The sequence below is a fragment of the Chelonoidis abingdonii genome, chromosome 9 (genome assembly GCF_003597395.2).
Source record: "Chelonoidis abingdonii isolate Lonesome George chromosome 9, CheloAbing_2.0, whole genome shotgun sequence".
NCBI lineage: Eukaryota > Metazoa > Chordata > Testudines > Testudinidae > Chelonoidis > Chelonoidis abingdonii.
The window spans coordinates 51,363,074-51,386,839 of NC_133777.1; the positions used below are offsets into that span (position 1 = coordinate 51,363,074).

At 38.8% G+C, this 23,766-nt stretch overlaps 1 protein-coding gene across 1 annotated transcript in view; it reads left to right on the forward strand.

The window, feature by feature from the left end:
• Positions 1-23,766, forward strand: part of TBC1D2B (TBC1 domain family member 2B) — a 67,052-nt gene that overhangs the window by 39,628 nt on the left and 3,658 nt on the right. The window contains exons 3-11 of the mRNA XM_032763068.2: positions 2,515-2,680; positions 8,626-8,789; positions 9,811-10,037; positions 12,005-12,397; positions 14,024-14,134; positions 15,636-15,829; positions 16,565-17,059; positions 22,198-22,315; positions 22,623-22,808. Coding sequence (XP_032618959.1) covers positions 2,515-2,680; positions 8,626-8,789; positions 9,811-10,037; positions 12,005-12,397; positions 14,024-14,134; positions 15,636-15,829; positions 16,565-17,059; positions 22,198-22,315; positions 22,623-22,808 — 2,054 coding nt within the window. The remainder of the gene's footprint in view (positions 1-2,514; positions 2,681-8,625; positions 8,790-9,810; positions 10,038-12,004; positions 12,398-14,023; positions 14,135-15,635; positions 15,830-16,564; positions 17,060-22,197; positions 22,316-22,622; positions 22,809-23,766) is intronic.

Sequence of the window (23,766 nt, forward strand, 5' to 3'; positions counted from 1 at the left end):
CAAGTTTTGCTTAAGACTGGTAAACAGTATAGAACTGTGCTGTTTAGTATTGGAGCCATTTGGTTGTATTCTGCAGCAGGTCCTACAATGATTTCTGCCTCACATAAGCATTTTATTCAGGTTATCTTACAGCTCTCATTGCCAAGTGTCTGCAGTATAATGTAGATTTGTTCTGCTGTTGCAATGCATAACTGCATAAATTTTCTTGGCTGCTGAAGCTTTGTACAAGAAACTTGAGGTTTTCCACTAAGAGTTGAGGTGGTGTTTGTAGAAATGCCAAAAGCTTATGGAAGTCCATGCTGGGAACTGAAACTGAAGGAAGGCAATCACACACATTAAAAAGGAAAGACTGGAATATTACATGAAGTATTCGAAAACAAAAAATAATACTTGGTAAAACAATTCCATTCAATACAAGAGCTCTTGTATTTTCTGTTTCACTAGCTGTAAATCTGAACTTTTGTTTATACAAATGGAGTTTCAGAAAACTGCTTCAGATTGTCTTGCTGCTAAAGGCACACTCTAAAGCTTACGCATAAAACATAAGGGGTAACAAAATCAGTCTGTGATTTACCTTTACTTTCTGTAACTCAGGTAGGTGAGGTCAAGTAGAATTGATAACACTTCAGCTTCTGATTACAACCATTTGGATTTACACTTTTTTCCTATGGCACAGGGCAGCTTTTTAATGTTTGTCATAAAGATATTTCAAGGTTGTTTACTCTAATTTAGCCCACTGGCTTACATGTGAGGCCCACTTTGTCATGCACTTCCTTCCTAGTAATGAAAATCTTGAATGCGTTTCCAGTCTTGACCAGCATAAACCTAGCTACTAAAGTGTTTCCAGCAGTATGAATGTCTGTGCCCTGCCACCCCATCTGCTTTCAAGCAGAGTGTCTTGATGATTTTCTGGGATTGCAGCTGTTAATTTTTGTAACCAGTTCAGTTTGCTGTTGAAAGTTAGGGGCTGAGAGCACTGGTTAATTACAGGCACTGAGGCAGCAGCTGAAACATGCTTGCTATATCAGTGCTCAGGAGCAGAGATTCTTGTCCATTGTTCCGAACTGTAAGGTAGTTTTGGACGAAAACTCTTGCTGGAGAGGGAGTCAGGATTTGATGAAAATGTATGTTACTGTTACTTATAATCTTGTTTGCAGATGCCCATCATTTTTTGAAGAACTTGGCTATTGGGCTGAAATTTTCGGTACTTTTTTCTATTCCAGACAATGAATTTTATCAGCGATCGGTTTTTTATTCAAATCAGCTGTTTGAGTTAGGAAGAAGTGGCAAAACTTCACTCTTGTCATTGTAAGACTATTTTGGCAACCATTTTTTTAAATAAGGCTACAGCAAAAGTGGCTGAAGATTGAAAGTTAAAACTTGGCTGGAAAATAGTCCTCACTGAGAAGTTGTGGACGGACTTTGGGGTGAATGAGGTGTATGAAGGAATGGTTTTGCCTAAGCAAAATTGTATTTGAAAACTGTGTACTCAGCATATACTCTAGGTTTTTTTCATGAACTCTACAACTTGCATTCTTAAATATATGCACATAGCCTGGGTTTGATTTTTTTTTTTTTTTTTTTTGCAGAAGGTTGCATCCAGTTGTGCTTGTGCAACATTGACGACTGTACATGCAGACATATGCACAAGCAAGCACCGACATCTGCATGCACAGATGTTTTTTGTTTTTTTAAGTACGCACAAAACCATGTCAGTCTTAGCGCTTGAAAGGTGCACCCAAAGGTGTCGTGTGTACATGGCAGTAGACCAGGCTAAGGACCCTTTAACTAGAGGCTGGCCTTCATTCAGCGATGGTCCAGTAGAATTTAGGACTCTGTAAGACTAAGGTTTGGCCCTGTGGGAACTTTTTGCAAGACTTTATCAGCACAAGATATAAAATGAGAGCACCAAACTCACTGTTGCCTATTCAGGATTTCACCCCAGATTTTCAGAGGTGTAAGGTACCAGCTACCTTTCTGACTTGTTAGACAGTTCTTCAGAGTTCTGCATCATAACAGATATTTTTAAATGTTTTATTTCCTACTTTCCCTTTTAACATTTCAGAATCTGAGAGAGCTTCCTGTTTATCTGCTGTGTGACTTCAAAGCAGGATATTTGTAAGCCTGCTCATTGCTAACATCAGCGAAGGCTGTATTTTGTTTTGAAACTGCACTAGGGTGAAAATAACTGCTATGCAGAGGGTTAGCAGAAGGCCTCTGTTAAAAACCTCAAACTAATGCCTTGTGCCACCCATAGTACATTCTTCAGCTTACGCATTTGCAATACATTGTTTTCAGCCATATAGTACACTGTGTACCTCTGAGATTTTATTAGCTAGTGCACGACAATATGAATGCAATGAGATCTTAGCATACTGAGGATAAAGGCACAGTCCTGTTGTTTTTCTGTAGTTCAAATACACCTTTTTAAAAACATGGCATTTGTGGGGGCCTTGTGCAATTTTTAAGGTGATAAAATCATAATAATAAAAACATGTTGCTTTCCTTTCTCAGATTTGAATATCCTGAATCCAAATGTCTCAGCAGAGAAAGCTAGAAATGTCCTAGCTGTGGAGACTGCTCCTACGGAACTGGTAGGAGAACAAGCAGCTTGCCAGCCAGCACCAATCCAACAAAGTGCCATCAATTTCTCCTTGAAACAATGGGGTACTGAGATCAAGTGAGTTCTTTTTTCCACATGAGAATTGTACTAGTCCCTAGAAAATGGCCAATGATACTTCAGGTTGCTCAGATACTGTGGTGATGGGGTCAGGATAAGATGGAGAGATACAATGTACAAATTAAGCAAGAAATTGGAAAAATTAGTAGCCTGTCCATTGTCACAATATCTCTTAAAGTAGACTGTCTATTTATACATACTAGGATTACTAATTTAACAGGTAGAATTGGGTATAGAGATACAGTAATGTTTGTTCATTTTACATCAGATGTTTTACTATCTGTCAGACAGTGAGTAATAGCTTTATGGTCTGAGCACAAGACAAGAAGCCAGGATCTATTTCTCTGTGCCCTTGGGCAAGTTAAATACTTAACCACTCTGCATCCTATCCTTTTTCTGTAAAATGGGAGTAGTAATTCCTTACTTCAGTAACGATATGGTGATTTATTAGTTAATACTTAAAATAGTAGTTTGGAGATGAAAAACCCTATTAATATTCTTAGATGTTCCATTTTTTAAAAAGATATGTACTGCAGATTACATACAAGATGTTCAGGCCAACATTGAGCAAGTTATGACAACCACTTTCTTTAAAGTAAGAAATATTTTTTTTAAAAGCATGGAATGGAAGTAACTATTTTAAGATAAGTTTACATGAGTTCACTCTTTGACACCAATTATTTTCAAAAACTGTGGTACAGTGACTGACTTCTGGCTCTCCTATTACTGTAGGTTCTTTATGAACATTTCATATAATCTGTCTAGTGACCTTTCACTACTGTTCAAAGGACAGCTGATCCTTTTCACATGATGTTAGAGCAGTTCATGATGCAGTGGCTGCTGTCCTGTCAACTAGACTACATTCTTCTTGTGCTGTCAATGAGAATAATTTTTATTTATTTATTTATTTTTTACTAGTGCAGTTCAGTTAAATAAGGAAACCTTGAAATGAAATCAGTTAGGCACAGAAGTTGGAAGGTGTGTTGTGAATGAGGTAGGAGGCTGCAAGAAGAGAAGGAATGGTCTCATGGTTAAGGCAACTGAGTGCTGCCCTGGAGAACTGGGTTCTATCACTGCGTGTACTGGAGAGATCCTGTATGATGCTGAGCAAATCACTTAAACCAAACTTTTCACAGGTGGTCACTGGCTGTATGTTCTTCATATTCTGGGTGCGCAGCCTGAGAGTGTCTGATATACAGAAGTGCTGAGCACTAACATCTGCAGTCATTGGGAACTATGCTTTGAACGTATAAAGTGTTCTATAATTCTGGAAAATCCAGTCCTAGCCATCTCAAGTTGGACACGCAAAATTAGTGATTACTCTTGACCTTAATATCTGTGTCTCGGTTCCTCACCTGTAAAATGAGGATAAACTCCCTCATCTCACAGGGTTTCATGAAGATAGATTAATTGTTTCTGAAGTATCAATACTGTAGAGAAAAGCACCATGGAAAAGCCCATGAGGAAATTTAATAATTCTGTCTTCAGAGCAGGGTTTGAATAGTGTGCAGTAAATAAGGTCTAGGACCATGCATTGAATAATGAGGATAAAAGAAAATATTGTAGAGTTGCTGATTAGCTGAGCACTGTTGATTCAGTACACTGAATAAGGTGATATCCTGTGGGGGAGGGAGGGGGGAGGAAATAGTATGTGATCATGTAATTAAAGACTGTATCATAATGCATATGCATGAGGGACCCAAATGAAAGTTGCACAGGCAACCTTATTATAAATTCCTAACTTTTGAGTGCTGGACTTTACAGTCGTAACGTTCTTTTAACATAGTTTTTTGTATGTAAGATAGAACTCCTGATAAACTGTAAGCGATTTCTGCTTATAGAGAGCTTATGGAATCCAATCCTTAAGGGGTAGTTAATGACATCTTCAAAATCATAAACTTAAAATACAAATAAAAATCAGTTTTTAAACCGGATTAGAATTTTTATTGTAATAGTTAATGATGGCTAAGCAGGCTATTGATGTGATAGACAACCTAGAAATACCTAAGATGCAGAGCTAATATAATTGAGGAATGGGAAGGATAGTATCTAAACTGTAAGCAATTTTATTTATTTGTATAGGTCATATTGTGGTTTTCAGCACCTTAGTATCTGTCTGCCTTATACAAAGATTGATTGATTGATTTTGATTAATGCTTGCAACATACTATTAGTAGGGCCCTATCAAACTGATGGTCTGTTTTGGTCAATTTCACAGTCATGGGATTATAAAAATCATAAATTTCATGGTTTCAGCTACTTAAATCTGAAATTTCACAGTATTGTAATTGTAGGGGTCCTGACCTAAAAGGAGTTGTAGGGGGGATTGCAGTACTGCTACCCTTACTTCTGCACTGCTGGTGGCAGCACTGCATTCACAGCTGAGCAGCTGCAGAGCGGTGGCTGCTGGATGGGAGTTCAGCTCTGAAGGCAGCAGGGCAGAAATAAGGGTGGCATGGTATGGTATTGCCACCCTTACTTCTGCAAGGCTGCTGGTGGGGAGCTGCCTTTAGAGATGGGTGCCTGGCCAACAACTGCTGCTCTCTGGCCACTCAGCTCTGAAGGCTGCGCAGAAGTAAGGGTGGCAATACCATGACCACACTAAAATAATCTTGGGACCCTTCTGTAACTCCTTTTTCTGTCAGGACCCCCAGTTCGAGAAACACCAGTCTTCCCCATGAAATCTGTATAGTATAGCGTAAAAGCACACAAAAGACCAGATTTCACAGCAGAGAGACCAGATTTCATGATCCGTGACATGTTTTTCATGGATGTGAATTTGGAATTGTTAACTCTATAGTACAGGAAGTGAACTGAGGCACGGAGATGAAGGGATTTATCCAAGGTTTCAGAGGAAATCTGTGGCAGTGCTGGGAGCCCATACTTGCTGAGTCCCCTGGGTCAGTGTCTTAACACAAGACCATTCTTGCTTCTTTCGCCATGCAGCACAATTTTATCACAGTAGTTCTTTGTGTAGAGCTTTAACATATGGTTAACATCTGCTTGACAGCAAGGGCTTGTTGTAATACCTGCATGTGCCCTAAGCAACAGTAAAGAAATAACAAGAGGGAAGTGAAGAGAATATGTTTCATATAAAGAATGTACTATATGTGCACATTAATTGCGCTTGCCTAAGCTGGAAGTTGCTTTTGTTTTAAATCAGCTTTCAACACTTGAAGCCACCAAAAACTAATTGGGTCAGATAAATGTTCAGAGCTGAGTAGTCCTTCCTTCTTATGCTGACAGTTCCTGCAGTCTCATTTGTTAATGTAGAGTCCTGCTTGTTTAAAAGAATGTACTGTAATAACCCTGAGTTACATAATCATATGATGGGATGAGCCAGTAGATCATTTTGAACTTTCACATATTTTGTGTAACTATGTACAGTTAAAATATTATTTAAAAGAATAAACTACCTTGGTTTGCTGTTGTAGCTCTGTAAACCTAAAGTCCTGTGGTACTATAGCTTTACATAAATTTCAGTAATGTGGGGGTGGGGGGAGGAAGGTATGCTGTATTTAATTATTTAAGTACATATTATAAAGGAATTCAACCATCTACTCTTTATACTTAATTTGTAGTCCAATAGCACATACTTAATTCTCAATCCTCAAAGAGTCAGCAAATAAAGTCCTTATGAAAGTACATGTAGAAATTGAACACCAACTATGACACTTGTCCTCATGGGGAATATATGAAAAACATTCTCAGGTACCTTTTACTTATTGTTTCTCTTGCCTCATTATTGTTTCTGAATATAGGTTTCAGAGTAGCAGCCATGTTAGTCTGTATCCGCAAAAAGAACAGGAGTACTTGTGGCACCTTAGAGACTAACAGATTAATTTGAGCATAAGCTTTCATAGACTACAGCTCACTTCATCAGATGGACAGAATGGAACATATAGTAAGGAGATATGTTACATTCTATGCATCCAGTGAAGTGGGCTGTAGCCCATGAAAGCTTATGCTCAAATAAATTTGTTAGTCTGTAAGGTGCCACAAGTACTCCTGTTCTTTTTTCTAAATATAGTTATCTTAAAACTCTGGAAAGGTGGAGGTTTGATGGCATTTAAGAATGAAATCCTCCAGCCACAGGACAAGACAGGCATGGACAGTGGAAAGCTCACCTCTTGTGGAAAGAGAATAGCTCAGTCCTTTGCTTCATTCTGAGAATTCCTAGAGAGATGTCTGAGTTTTTTGTGATGTGGATTCTTGTTCACCAGGAATTAGTCGGAGACTGCCACATTCACTCCACGCAGACTTTGTAGATGTCTGTCGAAGAACCGGGGCTGGATCTGAACCAGTGACTTAGAAATAACAGGCTCACTGTCGACACCATGTGGTCTTGTAGTTCTACATACACAGAAAGAATAGTGGTGAAAAGATTACTGAATACATAATCAAATCCCAGCCAAGTTTGCAAATCGGATACTCCTTGCTTTATGAAGGATTACATTGTGGTTTAAAAAAATTGTATCAAAATGATCATCATCAGACTGCTTAATTGAACCAAATTATTTGGAATCATGGTATTGTGATATGTATAGTGTATCAGTGTTTCCCAAACTTGGGATGCCGCTTGTGCAGGGAAAGCCCCTGGCGGGCTGGGTCGGTTTGTTTACCTGCCCTGTCCCCAGGTCCAGCCGATCACGGCTCCCACTTGTCGCAGTTCACTGCTCAGGGCCAATGGGAGCTGCTGGAAGTGGTGGCCAGTACATCCCTTGGCCCGCACCACTTCCAGCAGCTCCCATTGGCCTGGAGCAGCGAACCATGGCCAGTGGGAGCCGCGATTGGCCAGACCTGCGGACGGGGCAGGTAAACAAACCGGCCCAGCCCAACAGGGGCTTTCCCTACACAAGCGGCGTCCCAAGTTTGGGAAACACTGGTGTATCGGATCACTTAGCTCAGAAGACAATTTCCTGTAAAACTTTAGGGAAGCATTGGGTCAAGCCAGCAAATAGTCTCAGTAGTAAGACAGCTATATGGTCAAATAAGCAATGTAAGTCCATTACTTTTCCATAAACAGGAGGTGAGCTGCTTTCAGAGAAGGGTGAAGATGGGGCCTCCATCCTTAAAGGCTGGAGATTAAACATACTTGTATTTGACAAGTTAACTGATCCTTAAATGTAGCGGTGCTACATTTAGAAAGAGACTTGAGATGCAATGTTCAGAACTGTCTGAAGTGCACAAATAAATTGATATGCAGTGTTGGTTTAGGCCTTTGTTACTACAGTGCTTCTACAGCATAAAATCTTTTACTCATATGAAAAATAGGTTACAGTTCCTGCAAAACTGTCAGATTGGACCCTAGAGATTGCCTTTGCAAGTCCCTTGCAAATAGCTTGACAGCTTTCTAACTAGCATGGAGATTCTCTCCTCAACATCTGTGTACCTACAATAGATTCAGCTTTTGGATGACCCCAATTTTATGTTAATTCAGTTTGTGATACAATAATACACAGTGGCCTTTTGACCTGCATACTCCCTATTCTGTTTAACACTTAGCAGTTGTTTACCCTGACATTTAAAATAGAGAACTATTTTAATAAATAGATTTCAAACAAAACCCCATTCCCCAGAAAAAACAAATGTTTCACTGCCAAAACACCTGGATAAAGCAGGGCCAGGAGTGAAAGACCATAGGGGTCTCATGTATTTTGGGCATTTGCCTCACAGTATCACGTGCTGCAGCAAAGCCACCCTCCTGGCACTTGAATATGTTATGATCAGTGCTTAAATACTGATAGCATTGGTTTTGTTAATTTAAGCTCTGTTTAACAAAGAGGATTCATTGATGTGTTTTGAAAGTGTATGTTGTTTGGGTGATTTTCATAAGGTGTACATGTATGGTGTGACTTAAAAGGGAAATTTTAAAAAAAGATACGTCCCCCTCCCCCCCCCCTAGAAAAAATGGCATCAATATGATTATTTTCTTTATTCCACAGAAATTCAATGTCTTCCTTAAGATCTGGAAAAGGAAACAGTGAAAATCGTAAGAGTGTGTTTTATACCAGTGAAGAGTGGGAGATGTTAGATCCAACCCAAAAGGACATAGAGGAGTCAATGGCACTGGAAGAAAGGCGGAAACATGCATCAGAAGGAAACAAAGGTACCAGAAGGTTCTTTTTCTGTTAATATACCACACTATTAGCTGTATCTTTAGAAAATATAACAAGAATTCAGTCATTTCTTTGCAGACCAAATCTTTGCACATGAAATTATCTTTTTGTGATGTAGTCAAGGGTCAAACAGTGGTTTGTCCATAGTACTGTATACTGTGGTGCATGTGACAAAGGTATACGAGAGATTTCTTGTATTTGACTCTGTGGGCAGGTGTGTCTTTGTTTTGTTGTTGAGACGCAGGGCTACAAGAGGGAAGGAAAGAGTCGAGATCTTTGATTATAATCTTACGTAGGGGAGTCACAGGTTTCAGACTTCAGAGGTGTCACTCTTCATCCAAAGTGGATGAAGCAACATCCTGGTTGCTGCTACTTGACGGGGGAGGGGGATAATGGGTGGGAAATGCATCTATGCTTTGATTAATTCTTATAGTCATAAGTTTTTGAAGTAACTTCATGAAAATTTGCACAACTCTTTAGAGCTCTTATGAAGCATTAGTTAATGTAGGAGATAGCATCCTTCTGTCTAAACAAAGGCACTCATCCCTGCAATCTGCTCCATTCAGGAGGGCCCTCACACCTGTGGAGAACACTAGTAGCTTAAATGGTGCTACACAGGTGTGGCTGCCTGTTGGGTCTGATTTTAAGGTTAGGGCCATAGTTGTTTAAAACAGAAGAAATCTTAACAGTTAACTGTAATTTGCTTCCGTGGCAAAGTAAACTTGGTGGCTTGGAATGTCTCTCATTTTTATAGTGAGTATGTAAAATTCTGTTTAATTTGTCAAGCGTATTTCCTCAGTATCGCATTCATGTCTCTCTAAAAAAAGACCTTTAATGCCAAAAGAGATGTCAAAGGAAGCAACTTGGAAAATGAGCCATACTGAACAATGACGTGTTGGCTGTGTTTAAACTTTGGTGTAAATCTAATTTTAGTGAGCAAGTGCAGACATATATTTTATAAAGAAACTTTTTGAATGCATTGAAACCTCTAGAACAAATTGTTTTACACAGGAGTGAGCAGTTCAGCCTTTCCTTTTGATTTTGGCCGCATTCCATACAAAGCAAGACGTCCGTTGAAAGAAATGATTGGATCAAGCAAAAATCGGAATAGCAGTGACACATCTCCAATTGAATGGAATTCTGGGAATGGCAACAAGCTAGCTTCTGAAATGCAACTGAAGTTTCAAAGCCAGCAAGAAGAGTTGGAAAGGCTAAAGAAAGATTTGTCGAGCCAAAAGGTAATTCACACAAGAAGGACAAGCGCAGCATTGTCAGGCCTGTCCGCAACTGAGAGTAAATCCACCCTTTTAAACTACAAACACCAATGCTAAATGTACCTGTGCATTTGAAAATCTCAAAGCAGAGTACCAAGAGATGGAAAAGTCTTCAGGTTGCATAGGGTTCAGTAACTGCTCTTTTGGCTTTTATATCCTCCCTTATTTACCCATTGAAACCAGCTTTCCAGAGTATGTCTGTGGGGAATTAGACGATTCACCCCCTGTATCTGCAGTCCCTCTTTGTTCTCCCTCAGAGAACTTCTCATTAGAGAAAAACAAGCATTTATGCCTAATTTGGATACAGTCTATATCACCAACAGGGTTTGATAGAGCATGGTACAAGGCTTAGACCAGCAGCTTTAAGTACTGGTCCATGCACTGTGTAAGTACTTACATAGCCCCATTTGTTGTAGTAAATGAGTGTTTTTGACATATTTAAAACTAGTAGAAATAACTCTGTTTCTTTCCAAATTTATTAGATTATGAGGCGGGTTGTTTTGAATATTCCTGTGTGACCTTACTGAGGGGAAAGCTAACTCAATTTAAATGATTTTCACATTTACTCACAGTCCTCTCATAGGAATGAGTTCCCTATTCTAGATCCAGCTCCTGTGAGAAGTCTTTCTTCTACACTCACCAGTCTCCTCGCAGTTGGTTGATAGTTTCATTGGTCCAGTAGAACGTAGCTGTCACAGCTACTTCTTCCATAGCCAAGAATTATTATCTTAAAGGAAACTAGGGCTGATCTAGCAGAGAGCTTTGAATATCAGTACAGATATGCTGAACTGGGTTCTTTGGGAGCTGAGCACCAGAAGGATGTGTTCACAGTAACTTATATGATTAAACTGTCTGCATTTTATAGCAGTCAAAACTTTTTTAGGGTATGTAGATTCATTCCTAGATATGAGTTAAAATAATCAAGCCTGGAGTCAACACTGTATACTGATAGATTCTCTTAGCATCCTCTTTATTGACTACCAACCCCAGGTGATGTTGTGATATGCTGATAGCCCTTAGGTTATCAGTGACCTCATCTCTGACCAGTCAATTCAGCATTGGTTCCTTGATTGTGCAGAACATTCTTGTAAGAGAGACTTGAAGTTTTCCAGCTGGGTTAGGGCTCCAACTGTTCTCTTCAGCAGTTCAGGCTCTTTGGAATAAAATACCCGAAGAAAGGTGATAAACCCCAGGGGAGGATGAAGAAAAGAGAGTCTGGCTTTCCTGTTACATAGGAAACCTATCTCTCGAAATCCATAGGGTTGCTCCAAATGCCTCCAGGGATCTCGGGCTTGATAGGTAGACTTATAGGCACAGTTCTCTCTGCTTATCCTGTTTTATTCTAGGGAACAAAATAATTCACCAGTATCTCCACTGTTGTGAGGTCCTGGTTCAACCTAGACACATCTACATGTTTTTTCAAACCACTATGAACTTCCAGATCCATCTTCACTGGGCCTCCAGGAGAGAATATAATTATGTAAAATGAAAGAAAAAACAGAGAGCCTGAGACCATCCCCAGGCTCTACCCTTCATCTCAGTTTAGGGGAGGAGCTCTATTCCTCTATCCCAGAAGTACAGCCCCATTACATCCTATTGAAATTTATAGCCTATTAGGGCTTCCTCTTAATGAGCTCAGTTCCACTCTTCAGCTACCTAATGGGCCACAGCTGTCACTGCTTTCTGCAAGCCTGACACATAATATAGCTTAATACATACATCAGTTAATGGTGTGCCAAGTGTATGTATTCACTTAGAATTATTGTTCTTTGCTTCAGTGGCCTCCAAAAACCCACTGACCTTATTCCATTTGGACTTGTTACTTCATGTAATATTCCAAGTCTTTTTTTCTTTCATTTTACATAATTATATTCTTAGGTTATAATGTCTCCTGCCTTTTCTCCACCCTCACTTTACTTTACTCTTTTCAGGAACTTGTGCGACTCTTGCAGCAGACAGTCCGGTCTTCCCAGTACGATAAATACTTTGCAAGCCGTCTTTGTGACGGGGTTCCAAAAGACAAATTAGAGCTGCTACACCAAAAAGATGATCAGATTTTGGGTCTCAACAACCAGCTTGAAAAGCTAAATCTGGAAAAAGATAGTCTCCAGCAGGAAGTAAAGAATCTGAAATGCAAAGTTGGAGAACTCAATGAGCAGCTGAGTATGTTAATGGAAACAATTCAAGCCAAAGATGAAGTGATCATGAAGCTCTCTCATCAGCTCAGTGAATGTGAGGACAATCCGTCCTCCCAAAGTGGAACAGCAAATTCTTCCATGTCATCCTCTTTTAACAAAGAGCTACAGGAGCTGGACAGACTAAAAGTAAGAGCAGTGTGTATCTCCGTTGGGGATAGAGGAATCCCTCCTTCTCTATAATGCTTCACAATAGGCCAGCCTGTGTAGGAGATCACAAGAATCTGCAGCATTGCTCTAGAATACTCACACCCAAGGATTTTGTTTTTCTCTTCCCAGTGGCACTTGGGCTCTACATTTTGCTCCCTGCAGGACAATATAATCCATAGCCACTAAAGGGTTGTGCTGGTCCATGCTGCTGTAGTACAGTATATTGTGTTTTCAGTAATACAGTCATAGGCGCTGACTCCGTGGGTGCTTCAGGGCTGGAGCACCCCTGGGGGAAAAACGGTGGGTGCAGAACGCCCACCAGCAGCCCCCCTATCAATTCGCCCCAAGCACCTCCCTCTCCCTCCCTGCGCCTGCTTCAATCCGCTGTTTCGTTGCATTCAGAAGGCGTGGGAGGAGCGAGGAAGCAGTATACTCAGGGACGGAGGCAGGAAAAGGCAGAACAGGGCCTTGAGGGAAGGGTTGGAGTGGGGGCATGGCCTGGGACCAAACTGGGGTTGAGCACCCCTTCGCGCCCCCACCCCCAGGCACTTGGAAAGTTGGCACCTGTGAATACAGTAATTACTATGGAGGAAGAATACCATAAGATGTAATAAGGAATACAGGGGGGAAAAATAGAGGGTAGAGAGAAAACAAGGATGTAAGGGAGGAGTCAGAAACAAAGAACAGATGGTGTATATAAATGAGAGCAAAAGGAATACAGGGGGAAATAAAAGACCAATGTAAAATGGTGGAAAGGTCACTTAGACGTAAAAGGAGGAGTAGACCGGCAATAAAGTCAAAATGAATAGTGCTGGCCCTATTGCTAGTGCCCTACTTTCTCCCTTAACTCCTTTCACAGTTTTATAGGATATCGGAGTTTGGGTTCAAACAAAATTTGTATTTTTGATAAACTACCATTTAAGCTTGCTTGCCATTGGATAATTACTCTATTCCAAAACAATTTGGAATATGATTGTTTTCCTATTTAAATAAAACTTTCAAAGGGAAAATCCCTTTTTGTCATTTCATCCGCAACTTCCTACATCAGAGCATAAGGAATTCTGGATAGTAAAGGATTAAACTACAGAAATGAATAAGCAAATAGTATTTTATCTACTGACAGAAGTGGATGTAGCAGATGAGGAATGCTGAAGACGTGGGAGTAGCAAGAGATGATTGTTTGTTTGGAAGGTACCATCTTTCTCTCACTTAGCTCATAACTTCAAGCTCTAGAGGTCAGGGTTTAGACAGGTTGAAGTGAGAGAGTACCAATTGATTGAACCTATTCCTGGAGATTTGTACTAGCAATGTAAGTTTTTGGCTTTTTTTGTGCAAGGCTAGAAAATAATATATTATCTAGTTTGGTAGTGATATTTAACTGACAAGATCTAATAGTGAGACAAGATGGGTGAGGTAGTATCTTTTTATTGGACCAGCTTCTGTTGGTGAGAGATACAAGCTTTCCAACTACACAGAGCTTTTCTTCAGGTCAGGTCAAGATCTAATAGTGACTGCTTATCCTATATTCTACTGTATGTTGTCAAGTAGAAGTTTAAACGTCAATATCTATAGATGATAAACTTCAATTTTTATTTTTATTAACAGGACAATCTTCAGGGTTACAAAACCCAGAATAAATTTTTAAATAAGGAGATTTTGGAACTTTCTGCTCTACGAAGAAATGCAGAAACAAGGGAAAGAGACTTGAATGCAAAGGTCAGATTAACCCAGCTTTGCTGTACTTGAAGGGTTCCACTTGTTTGAAAATGTCTAAAATAGATATTGGAGAAATGTTTAAACAGTGAAAATGATCCTTTCAGCACTCAGAACTGCACGGCTCCTTAAATCCATTGTCTCTTTTTTTTTTAAATTTTATTTTTCAGTTTTCTAGAAGAGTGACACATGGTAATGTGGGCGTGACTTATTCCCCCCACACACACTGTTTATATTCCATTGTGTTGCAATTTCATTTGTAAATCTGCCCAAGAAACTCCTCTTCACAGTAGAAATGGAACTGTTTAGATATGTTTTATATGGCGTCTCTCTGATGAATGCCACTGTGCTTGTTACAATCTATTTAATCTTGCTGCATGAATGATTTCTCAGAGATTTGTATGACTTGACATTACCAGTGAATTAAAAACTGCAGTGTTAATTTATGAGCACAGAATATTTCATACATTAAGATTGCAACATTTTGCTTTTTCAGTACACACAAGTCCGGAAATGCAGTTAAGGATGAGACTGTATTGTCATGTACAACAGTACAATAAATATGTCACATTGAATACAGTAAGTTTAGTGAGTGGGAAGAGTGAATAAATTTTTTTTGTAGCCTGTGTCAGATTTAGATTTAGAGCACAGTTGTGTACAGATGAGTAGGATATTTGAACGAATGTGGTCAAGTTATTGTTTGATTGGGGCTAATTAGGTATGTTTATGTATGTGACTATACTATTTGAGCAGGACATGCCCAGACGTTGAGTGCGTTTTTGTATGTTTTATATGTGGATTCCATGAAATTGTAGCCAGGTCTGGATGATATAAGTATGAGTGGGGCTAGGTTTTTGGCATGGAGGTGCAGGATCATAATTGCTGGACTCTGGAGGAGTCTATATGTGGAGAGTGAAAGCAAGGAATTTTGAAACATTTTATAATTTTGAATATATATAACCAATATCTATCAAAATTTGAGGACTAACGCACACACAATCTGACATTTTTAAAATGTCAGTTGTATTTTAATTGTAAGAGTGTAAAAGATTGGTGCTACCACTCACATCACACATCAGTGGCTGAATGGATTTTGTTCAAAGTGCCCTCCTCCCCGCACAGCCCCCCGCCCCCCAAAAAATTACCTTTGTGCTGATACTCGGCATATGACAACTCAGCCCAAAATAATACACCCCCTCTCCCCTCTCTGCCAGTAAGTTGTGACTGTAAAGATCCGTTCCAGTCTGAGTATGCAGCATTTAATTATATTATTTACCATCATAAACAGTATAATAAAATCCATTTCAGAATGTTTGTTCAAATGTTTGTTATTTTGTGCATTCTGGGCATGGAAAAATAGGAAAGGAAAATGGACTATTTTCAGGTTATAGATTTCTATCCTTTTGATCTTTAGGCTGTGTGAATTTTAAACCAGATGTTTAGAAATCCTTAGTGTATTTGTGTTTCAAATTAGTACAGTAATTTGGCATGTTATTCTCTACAGTGTGCTAGCCTGGAAGCCAAACTTTGTCAGATAGAAAGTAAATACTTGATCTTGCTTCAAGAAATGAAGAATCCTGTTTGCTCTGAGGAACAGAGCCCTGCTCATGATGTCATTACTCGGTTGCTTGAAGATGCTTTGAAAGTGGACAGCAGTGAGCAACCAGAACAAGCTTTCTTTAAACCTTTTCTTGTCAGGTAAACCTTAGGCTAATTAATTATTTTGAGGGAATCCAGTCTGTATTTGGAGGGAGGCATGGGCGGAGAATGGATTTCAGATATGAAACTTCATATATATTGTAAAGTCTTAAGTATCCTAAAAGTACTTCAGGAGAATGAATATACAATATTTTCTAATCTTCCATTTACCCTCTGAACAGTACACTTATACCCTAGGCATCTTGACTGATGTGTATTGCTGGGCCAAAGATATTTGCATATGAAAATTGATAGTGGTAATTTTTTTTTAAATTTCTAGTTTACTTTCTTTCCATGAATAATAGCATAACTATATCAGTGAAATCACATAACAGGCCTTGTAAGCACAATACTTTGTTTCAATTATATTAAATAATTAAATGTCGGCAAAATTATCCAATACGTTTAACTATTCCAGATATTAATGCATCGTGGTTGTCCCGTAATTCTATGTCCTTAAACTCCTTGCAGTGACTTACGTAACATTAATTCCAAATTTGGATGCAGCCTTTGAATACAGAATTATTCAAAAAGTAAAATATATTTTGTAATAAGCTGAATAGGGAACTTTAACACTTTTATTAAAATAGTATGAAAGCTCTGGCATGGTTTTAAGGATATTGCTGTATAAACTATTGCCAAAGTAACTGAAGAATAAGTATTTGGAATTTCTTTAGAACATACCAGACTGCAAACTTTTTGTAGAAATCATATTCTTTTTTTTTTTTCTTACAGTGAACATGATATTTATGGGTTTCAGACAGTCCCAGAAGATGATGAGGAAGAGAAATTAGTAGCAAAGGTGCGAGCCTTAGATCTGAAATCCATTTCTCTCACTGAAAACCAGGAGATTTCCACAGGAGTAAAATGGGAAAACTATTTTGCAAGCACAATGAACAGGGAGATGATATGCTGTCCAGAACTGAAGACTCTTATCCGCTCTGGAATCCCACATGAACATCGTTCCAAGATGTGGAAGTGGTGCATCAATCTCCACATTAAAAAATGCAAGGACAGCACTGATCCTAGATATTTCCAAACCTTGCTTCAGAATGCCCTTGAAAAACAGAATCCTGCATCCAAACAAATAGAGCTGGATCTCCTGCGAACTTTGCCAAACAACAAGCATTACTCTTCTCCAACTTCTGAAGGGATCCAGAAACTAAGAAATGTCCTTCTGGCATTTTCATGGAGAAATCCTGATATAGGATATTGCCAAGGTCTCAACAGGTATTTATATTTCAAATCTGATAAATAAGAGAGCTGTATAGTGAAAAATTTAGTAGACTTGTACAGTAAGGATAGCACTGTGCCTCAGGAAGATGAACTTCTTTATGGTTGACTTCACTAGAGATATTCCTCATCTTGCTGATTTGCTAATTTGGAAGCTGTCTCAAACCTTGGTAACAGTTTGGGAGTATATGTATCAAATAGTTGAATTATTTAACAGGAAGAATTTGCAGGAAAAAGGTCAGTCAAAATAATGTTTAAAAGTGCCATTTTAAGACGGTGATCATAAAATTGTTAAAGAATTTCCTGAAAAGTAAGAGGCTTAGCTCTCCCTTCTATAATATGAAAAACAAGTTCATCTAAGGGCCATATTGTGGCATACTTGTTCATCTTTCAAAGACGTACTAGATGATAACAGGTTTTTTTCTATTCAGAGGAGTTGAGAACTTGATCAAGTGCTTTTATTTGTTGGCTTTTTTAATGAGGAGAGAAATCTATACTTGGGCCATAAGCATAGACTGACAGAAATCTGTAAAATACAGTTTTTTCTGGGAGAGGTAGGATTGGAGGGAAACTTGTACAATTAATGTGGTGTTTAATTGAATTGAAGTGTTATGTTGCTTTTATGTCTGTCTTTAGCTTAAAATATAAAAAAATGAAAACTCTGACTGATGGTTAAAAACGTTAAGCACTAGAAGGGCTACTCCTGGGGGAATTCTATGTCATATTGCGTGCACAGAATTAATTGCTCCCGCAGATTTCTTTGCTTACCCACAGAAAAATGACTTCTGACAGGGAAGTAAAGGGAAGCTGCACAAGTGATCATGCACCCACTCCCTGGGAGTGGAGACAGGTTGGTTTGGACACCCACAGCAGCCAATAGAGATGTAAATCACTGCCTGAGGGGGAGGAGGGGGCTGGGTAGTCGTGTGTGTGAGTGTGAGAGAGAGACACACTCTGGGTATGGCTACACTTGCAGCTGTACAGCGCTGGGAGTTACAGCTGTCTTCATACAGCTGTGTAGGGAAAGTGCTGCAGTGTGGCCACACTGACAGCTACCAGCGCTGCAGTGTGGCCACATTTGCAGCATTTACAGCACTGTTAGGAGTGGCTGAACAGGCATTCTGGGATACCTCCGAATACATCTGGAGGCCAATTACATTGCTTTTGGTGGCCACACTGGCGGAGCAGCGCTGCATCACCAGCTCTGCAATCAGGTTATACCCCAGGCAGAGCAGGAGTACAGCCAGCGCTGCAGCCAGGGAGATGCAGCGCTGTATGTGCCTTGCAAGTGTGGACAGTAAGTAAGTTGCAGCACTGTAAACCCACCACTAGCGCTGCAACTCTCCAGTGTAGCCAAGCCCTCTGTCCCTTCTCACTCGCTATTGCAGCATGCTCGACGTGGAGGGGGCAGGACATTGGGATATTTCTGAAGAGGTAGGTGTATGGCAGGGTCCGTTCCCTCTGGCAGAGGAGAATGTAGCAGCCTGCCTGCTTAGTTAGTTGTTCCCATTGTTCTTAGTGAATTCCCCCAGGAGTATAAAACAGATGTAAAAAATTTTAAGGCTCCTTTACATTGCCAGAGTGATGTAAAGTAGTCTTTTTGTAAAGGACAGTATGGCTGTATAAATGCTTGTGGTGCTTTAGTGATTAGAATTGGTCTAAATTTTTGGACTGAAAAAAATTCCTGTCAAAATGTGCTCCATGAACTGTTTGCTACTGACCTTTTTGGAGATGGTCAATAGCCAGTATAGATTGAGTTTGAGTCCCTGGCGCTCACTTGCTTTTCAGTTGCCTATGATATAACACTGAGCATATGGCTGCATATATTTTTTTGACTAATAATTAGAAGTAAAGGGTCAATACTAGCTACATTACTATTAGACCGGGGGGGGGACTGATGATTTCCTCCAATGCCCCACACTCCCATTCTCCATCCATTGTATTGTAGTTTAAATAAATTACCAAAGTAATTGAAACTAGCTGGATTATATTGCATTATTTTGACAAAAAACATGCAGAATATTGCAGAATTTTAAAATATTGGTCTTAGAATTTTTAATTTTTTGGCACAGAATTTCCCCAGGAGTAAAGGGCCACAGACCCTATCATTTGCCCTAGTGCGTCTTATGCTAATAAATCTAGTGAGGAAATCCTGACCCTGGTGTTTCCATTCTAAAAAACTTTTCAAGAGTTTGTAGCATTCCTAACTTAAGTACAGAAGAATATTCAGGATCCATAAAAGGCCTCTGTAAAAGAAGGAGTTGTCTGCACTTTTTTCACTGATGTAATTACACTGGCGAACACCTATGGAGTTTAGTATGTTTACTTCATTGGTGTAAAGTGACTTGCCTGGTACAGCTTTGTCCTGTTTGAAATCTATACCAGATGAAGCTGGTGAAGCTACGTGTGCATAAAGGAAAAACAAACAAAAAAAAATAATAATGTAGACAATTCCAAAAGGATTCCTTTCTGGGAGGAATTTGTAGTAAATTAATCTTGTGCCTTAATGTGTGCAAAATATTTCCAAAATATTTTCGCATAGGCCTCAGCTAGGGCAAGAACATTCTGTTTAGTCTTCACTATGCAACAGATACTTCTACTTTTTTTAACTAAGAGAATATGACCCAGAAATAAAATAAAATAAAGGATTGCAGGAAACTGGTGGTAAGGGAGACTGGCTTGGGGAGGAGGGGGGGGTGGGGAATTGCAATCACCTAGTTCATATGTAGGTGAATCTAATAACACTGTGTGACACAGAAATTTTCATAAATTCTATAATTTATAAAATTATATAAAATCATATTTTGTAATGAAATGAAATGAAATTCTCATAAATTAGAGAGAATTATGTATAATTTACCTTTTTTAGATTTAAAAAACAAAGTGCCTAAATCAAGAGAGCCCAGGAATCTGTTGGTTTGGAATGCTTAAAAAGTAAAGAGATAGTTGCTGATGTAAGAACCTAGCAAAAAGTGGAGTTGGGGAATGAAGTGTATTAGTTTTGCGGACTGTGCTAGATAAATGAAAGATAACTAGTTAAACAACTTTGCCACTGGACTTGTCAAAGAATTGGGAGCCTAAACAAGGTCTATAGGATTTCACACAAAGGTAGAGGGCACACAGAACAAAAGTCATCCTTTTTGATTGCTTATCAGTCACCTGTGCTTAGAAAAACTTAGGTCCTGAAAGTAATTGTACTGTGGCCAAAAATGAACTATCCTTGGATATCACAAAAGGAATGGCTATTTTGGATCAGAGCCATCATGCTCTTGGCCAACACGAGGTGATTAAGGAGACAATGCAAGAAACCTCATGGCTGAATTAGAATTTCAGACTAGTGTGACCTAACATTAAAATAATTATAAAATGTTTTTGCTGTTTTTGAACGTTAATTGTCAGACTTCAGCAGATTCACAAAACTTAAGGAAAAGTTAGTATCTATGCCCTCGCTGTAGTTTCCTCCACCTTGCAAAATCTGAGAAGCTGTCAAAGTTCTATGATGTCCTAAGCAGTTAGTGTTTCCACATTCAGAAGTTTCGACAAGCAGGTGATGTTATATTAAGATAATCTGACTTGAAAAGGAAAAGTCAAGTCTGATATTATGTGCACTTAATGTAACTTTGGTTTTCATCGCTCCCCTTGACTGTGCAAACAGGAAGACCAGAAATGCAGCTAAATGTCCTTTGATCATGTTACGGTTTTCATGAAATGGAAAAGTAAAACAGACACATCAGTATTTTTATTTTATTTTTCAAACTACACAGCCCAACCAATTTCTATTTTGGAAGCCCTGAATATGCCTCACTTGCTGTTACAGTCTTGAAAGCTCTTTCACTTAGCATGCTTTATAGTAGAGCCCTAGGGGAATTTTTCCTCAAACAGTTCACTCCTTAATTGTGTGTTTTTTCTGATTCGGTGGCCATCCCAGCTTCTTCACAAAAGGCAAAAATGAAATTCAGTTCTCTCTGTTACCATAAAAGAGAGACTGTTATCACGTTATACAACAAAATATAATCAATATTTTTTTTCCCATAGCTTTTGGCAAATAAACTTCTAAGTCTCCAAACCTACAAGATGCATTGTGTGGGCCAATCCCTGCATGTGCATTGTGCTCCATTGACTTCAGTGGGGCTCTCTGCGGGCACAAAGGTTCTCCTGTGACAAAGCAGCTTGCAGGAGTGAGCCTTAGTATATTACAAAATACCTTGAAAAGCTGCACAGTAATTTCACTTCAGATACTAGATACTTTTGGAAAGCTCACTAAATAACTTGGAAATCAGAGATAAATAACAACTTAAAATCATGCTTCAATTTGAAATTTTTTTAGCCTAATTTCTCAACTAAGACCTACAATGACTATAACTTGGAAGAGATTGGTGAGAAATATTGATTTTATCTTTTTTCTGTTAATTTATTTTGTGAGTTTGCTGCCAAACTATGTGTAATCATTGTCACTGTTTCCCTTATATAGTCAGTCAGTTTTTTCTGATTATTTATGTGAAGCACACAGCAAAAAGAGGGAGAATTTTTTTTAAGTAACTTGTGATCATAAATCCATAAATATTGGCATGGGATCTCAGGCATGCATAGCCCTTAGAATTACTTTTAGTTCATTTTTAAAATTATGGTAAATTTCAAGTTGGCAGTGTTGTACATAAAACAATAGTTGTAAGAAACGTTAACTCCTTTAATTCTGTTACAGAAGGCTATTTAAATAATGCACAGGACTTTGTTTGTGTATAAAGTGTAGGAGGATCTTTATTTTCAACTCTGCCATTAAAGGAGGTGTGCGGATTAGGAACCACAGCAATGGCCTTGGAACCAGCAGATTCCCATTACTTTAATTTGGCCAAGCCACTGACAGAATGGCTTCCTTCTGCCTTAATTGGTCCACTTATTTAGCTGAAGACAAATACTGATGCCCAAGACATGCCTCCTGTTCAAACTATTTTAATAATTTTAAATGTATTTAGCAAATTGGTTAATGTAGTCTATTATCAGTCCATTATTCCTTGATGAACAAAAAGTAAGGTAGTTTTATTTTAAAACTTAATTTTAACAGATTTGATTTGTGTTTTAGTGGGCTTGTTTTCAAAACTGTCTTTTTGGTGTTTTTATTTTTTTTATTTTTTTAGATTGGTAGCAATTGCACTTCTCTACTTGGAACAGGAAGATGCTTTTTGGTGTCTGGTTACAATAGTGGAAGTTTTCATGCCTCGTGACTATTATACTAAAACTCTGCTAGGCTCTCAGGTATGCAAAATAAAACAGTCTTGAAAACTGCTGCTGAAATATGGTTTCAATCTAATCCTGACTTTGAAAGCTGCTACTTAGAAATTGGGTAAAATGGAAGTAATAATACTTGCCTCCAACAATGGGGCTATTGTGAGAATAGATTGGTTAGTATATGTAAGTACCTTGTACAACGGGGACCCAGACCTGACTGAGACTTCTAAGTATTACTACAGTATAAATGTCTAATAAAAAGTGGTGTGCTTTGAAACACGTACAGAGCTATGTAAGTGCTTAGCAGCAGTAATAGCATGTCTGTCCTCTTTAGGTTGACCAGCGAGTGTTCAAGGATCTAATGAGTGAGAAACTGCCACGATTGCATGCTCACTTTGAACAATACAAACTTGACTACTCACTCATAACTTTCAACTGGTTTCTGGTGGTATTTGTGGACAGCGTGGTCAGTGACATCCTCTTTAAAATATGGGACTCTTTCCTATACGAGGGATCAAAGGTGAGCTGAATGAGCTAGATGTTTTTCAGTTCATATCAGATGTTGTAACAAGACACTGTGGTGTTGAGAAATTCAAGATAGGGGATGGTTGTATTTTGCAAGAGTATGTTAGTTCTAAGAGCTGATCAAAAAATGGAGTGAGGAGGAAATTTACAAAACAGCTTTTCCAGCCAACAAATTCTTCCATTTTAAGTCTAAATTTTGGGACTTGGAAACTTTTCACAACTTTCAATAAGCAGAATAAAACCAAGTATTTAGATCGTTCCCTCTCATAACACTTTAAATGCATCAAAGCCCTTTTTGAGAAATAAGCAGATATCTAACCAGTATTTCCTGGGTTACAAATATTCTAAAATAGAGGTATAGGAAAGTGCAAGACTTGGTTGAGAGTAGGGAGGTAGCATTTGTTTTCCTGTCACCCTACAACAAAAAATTTAATATTATTTCTGTAGACACCCATCTAGTGTTCTGGGCACCTGACCCATTAATTAAAAATTGCAGCATTAAAGAGAGACAACAAACAGCTGCCTATAAATGTACCTCAGCAGAAAGTTACATATGAAATGGTAACTGAATAAAACTGACAGTTTTATTTAAAAGGTTTTATTCTTCTCAGACACTTAGATGCAACAGGAACACAGCACTTAAGCAAATAGGGGAAGGGGGAGGAGAGAGAGGTGGGAGAAATAGGCAAGAGTAGTAAGTTCAGTGCCATAGCCTTCTCTTAAGTAAACATTACAGTTTACAATGTGGCTTTTATTTTATTTTTATTATTATTATTATTTTGTGTGTGTGTGTATGTGTTTGGTTAAAATAACTTTCAAAAGACCACAGTACTGGGATAAGATACACCTGTACAGAGTTGCAAAGTGCTAGGCCTTCTGAACCCATTCCATCATGGAGAGTGTGTCTAGAGTGTTGTCACTCCTACCAGTGACTGACTGAGCAGCTGTTGGCA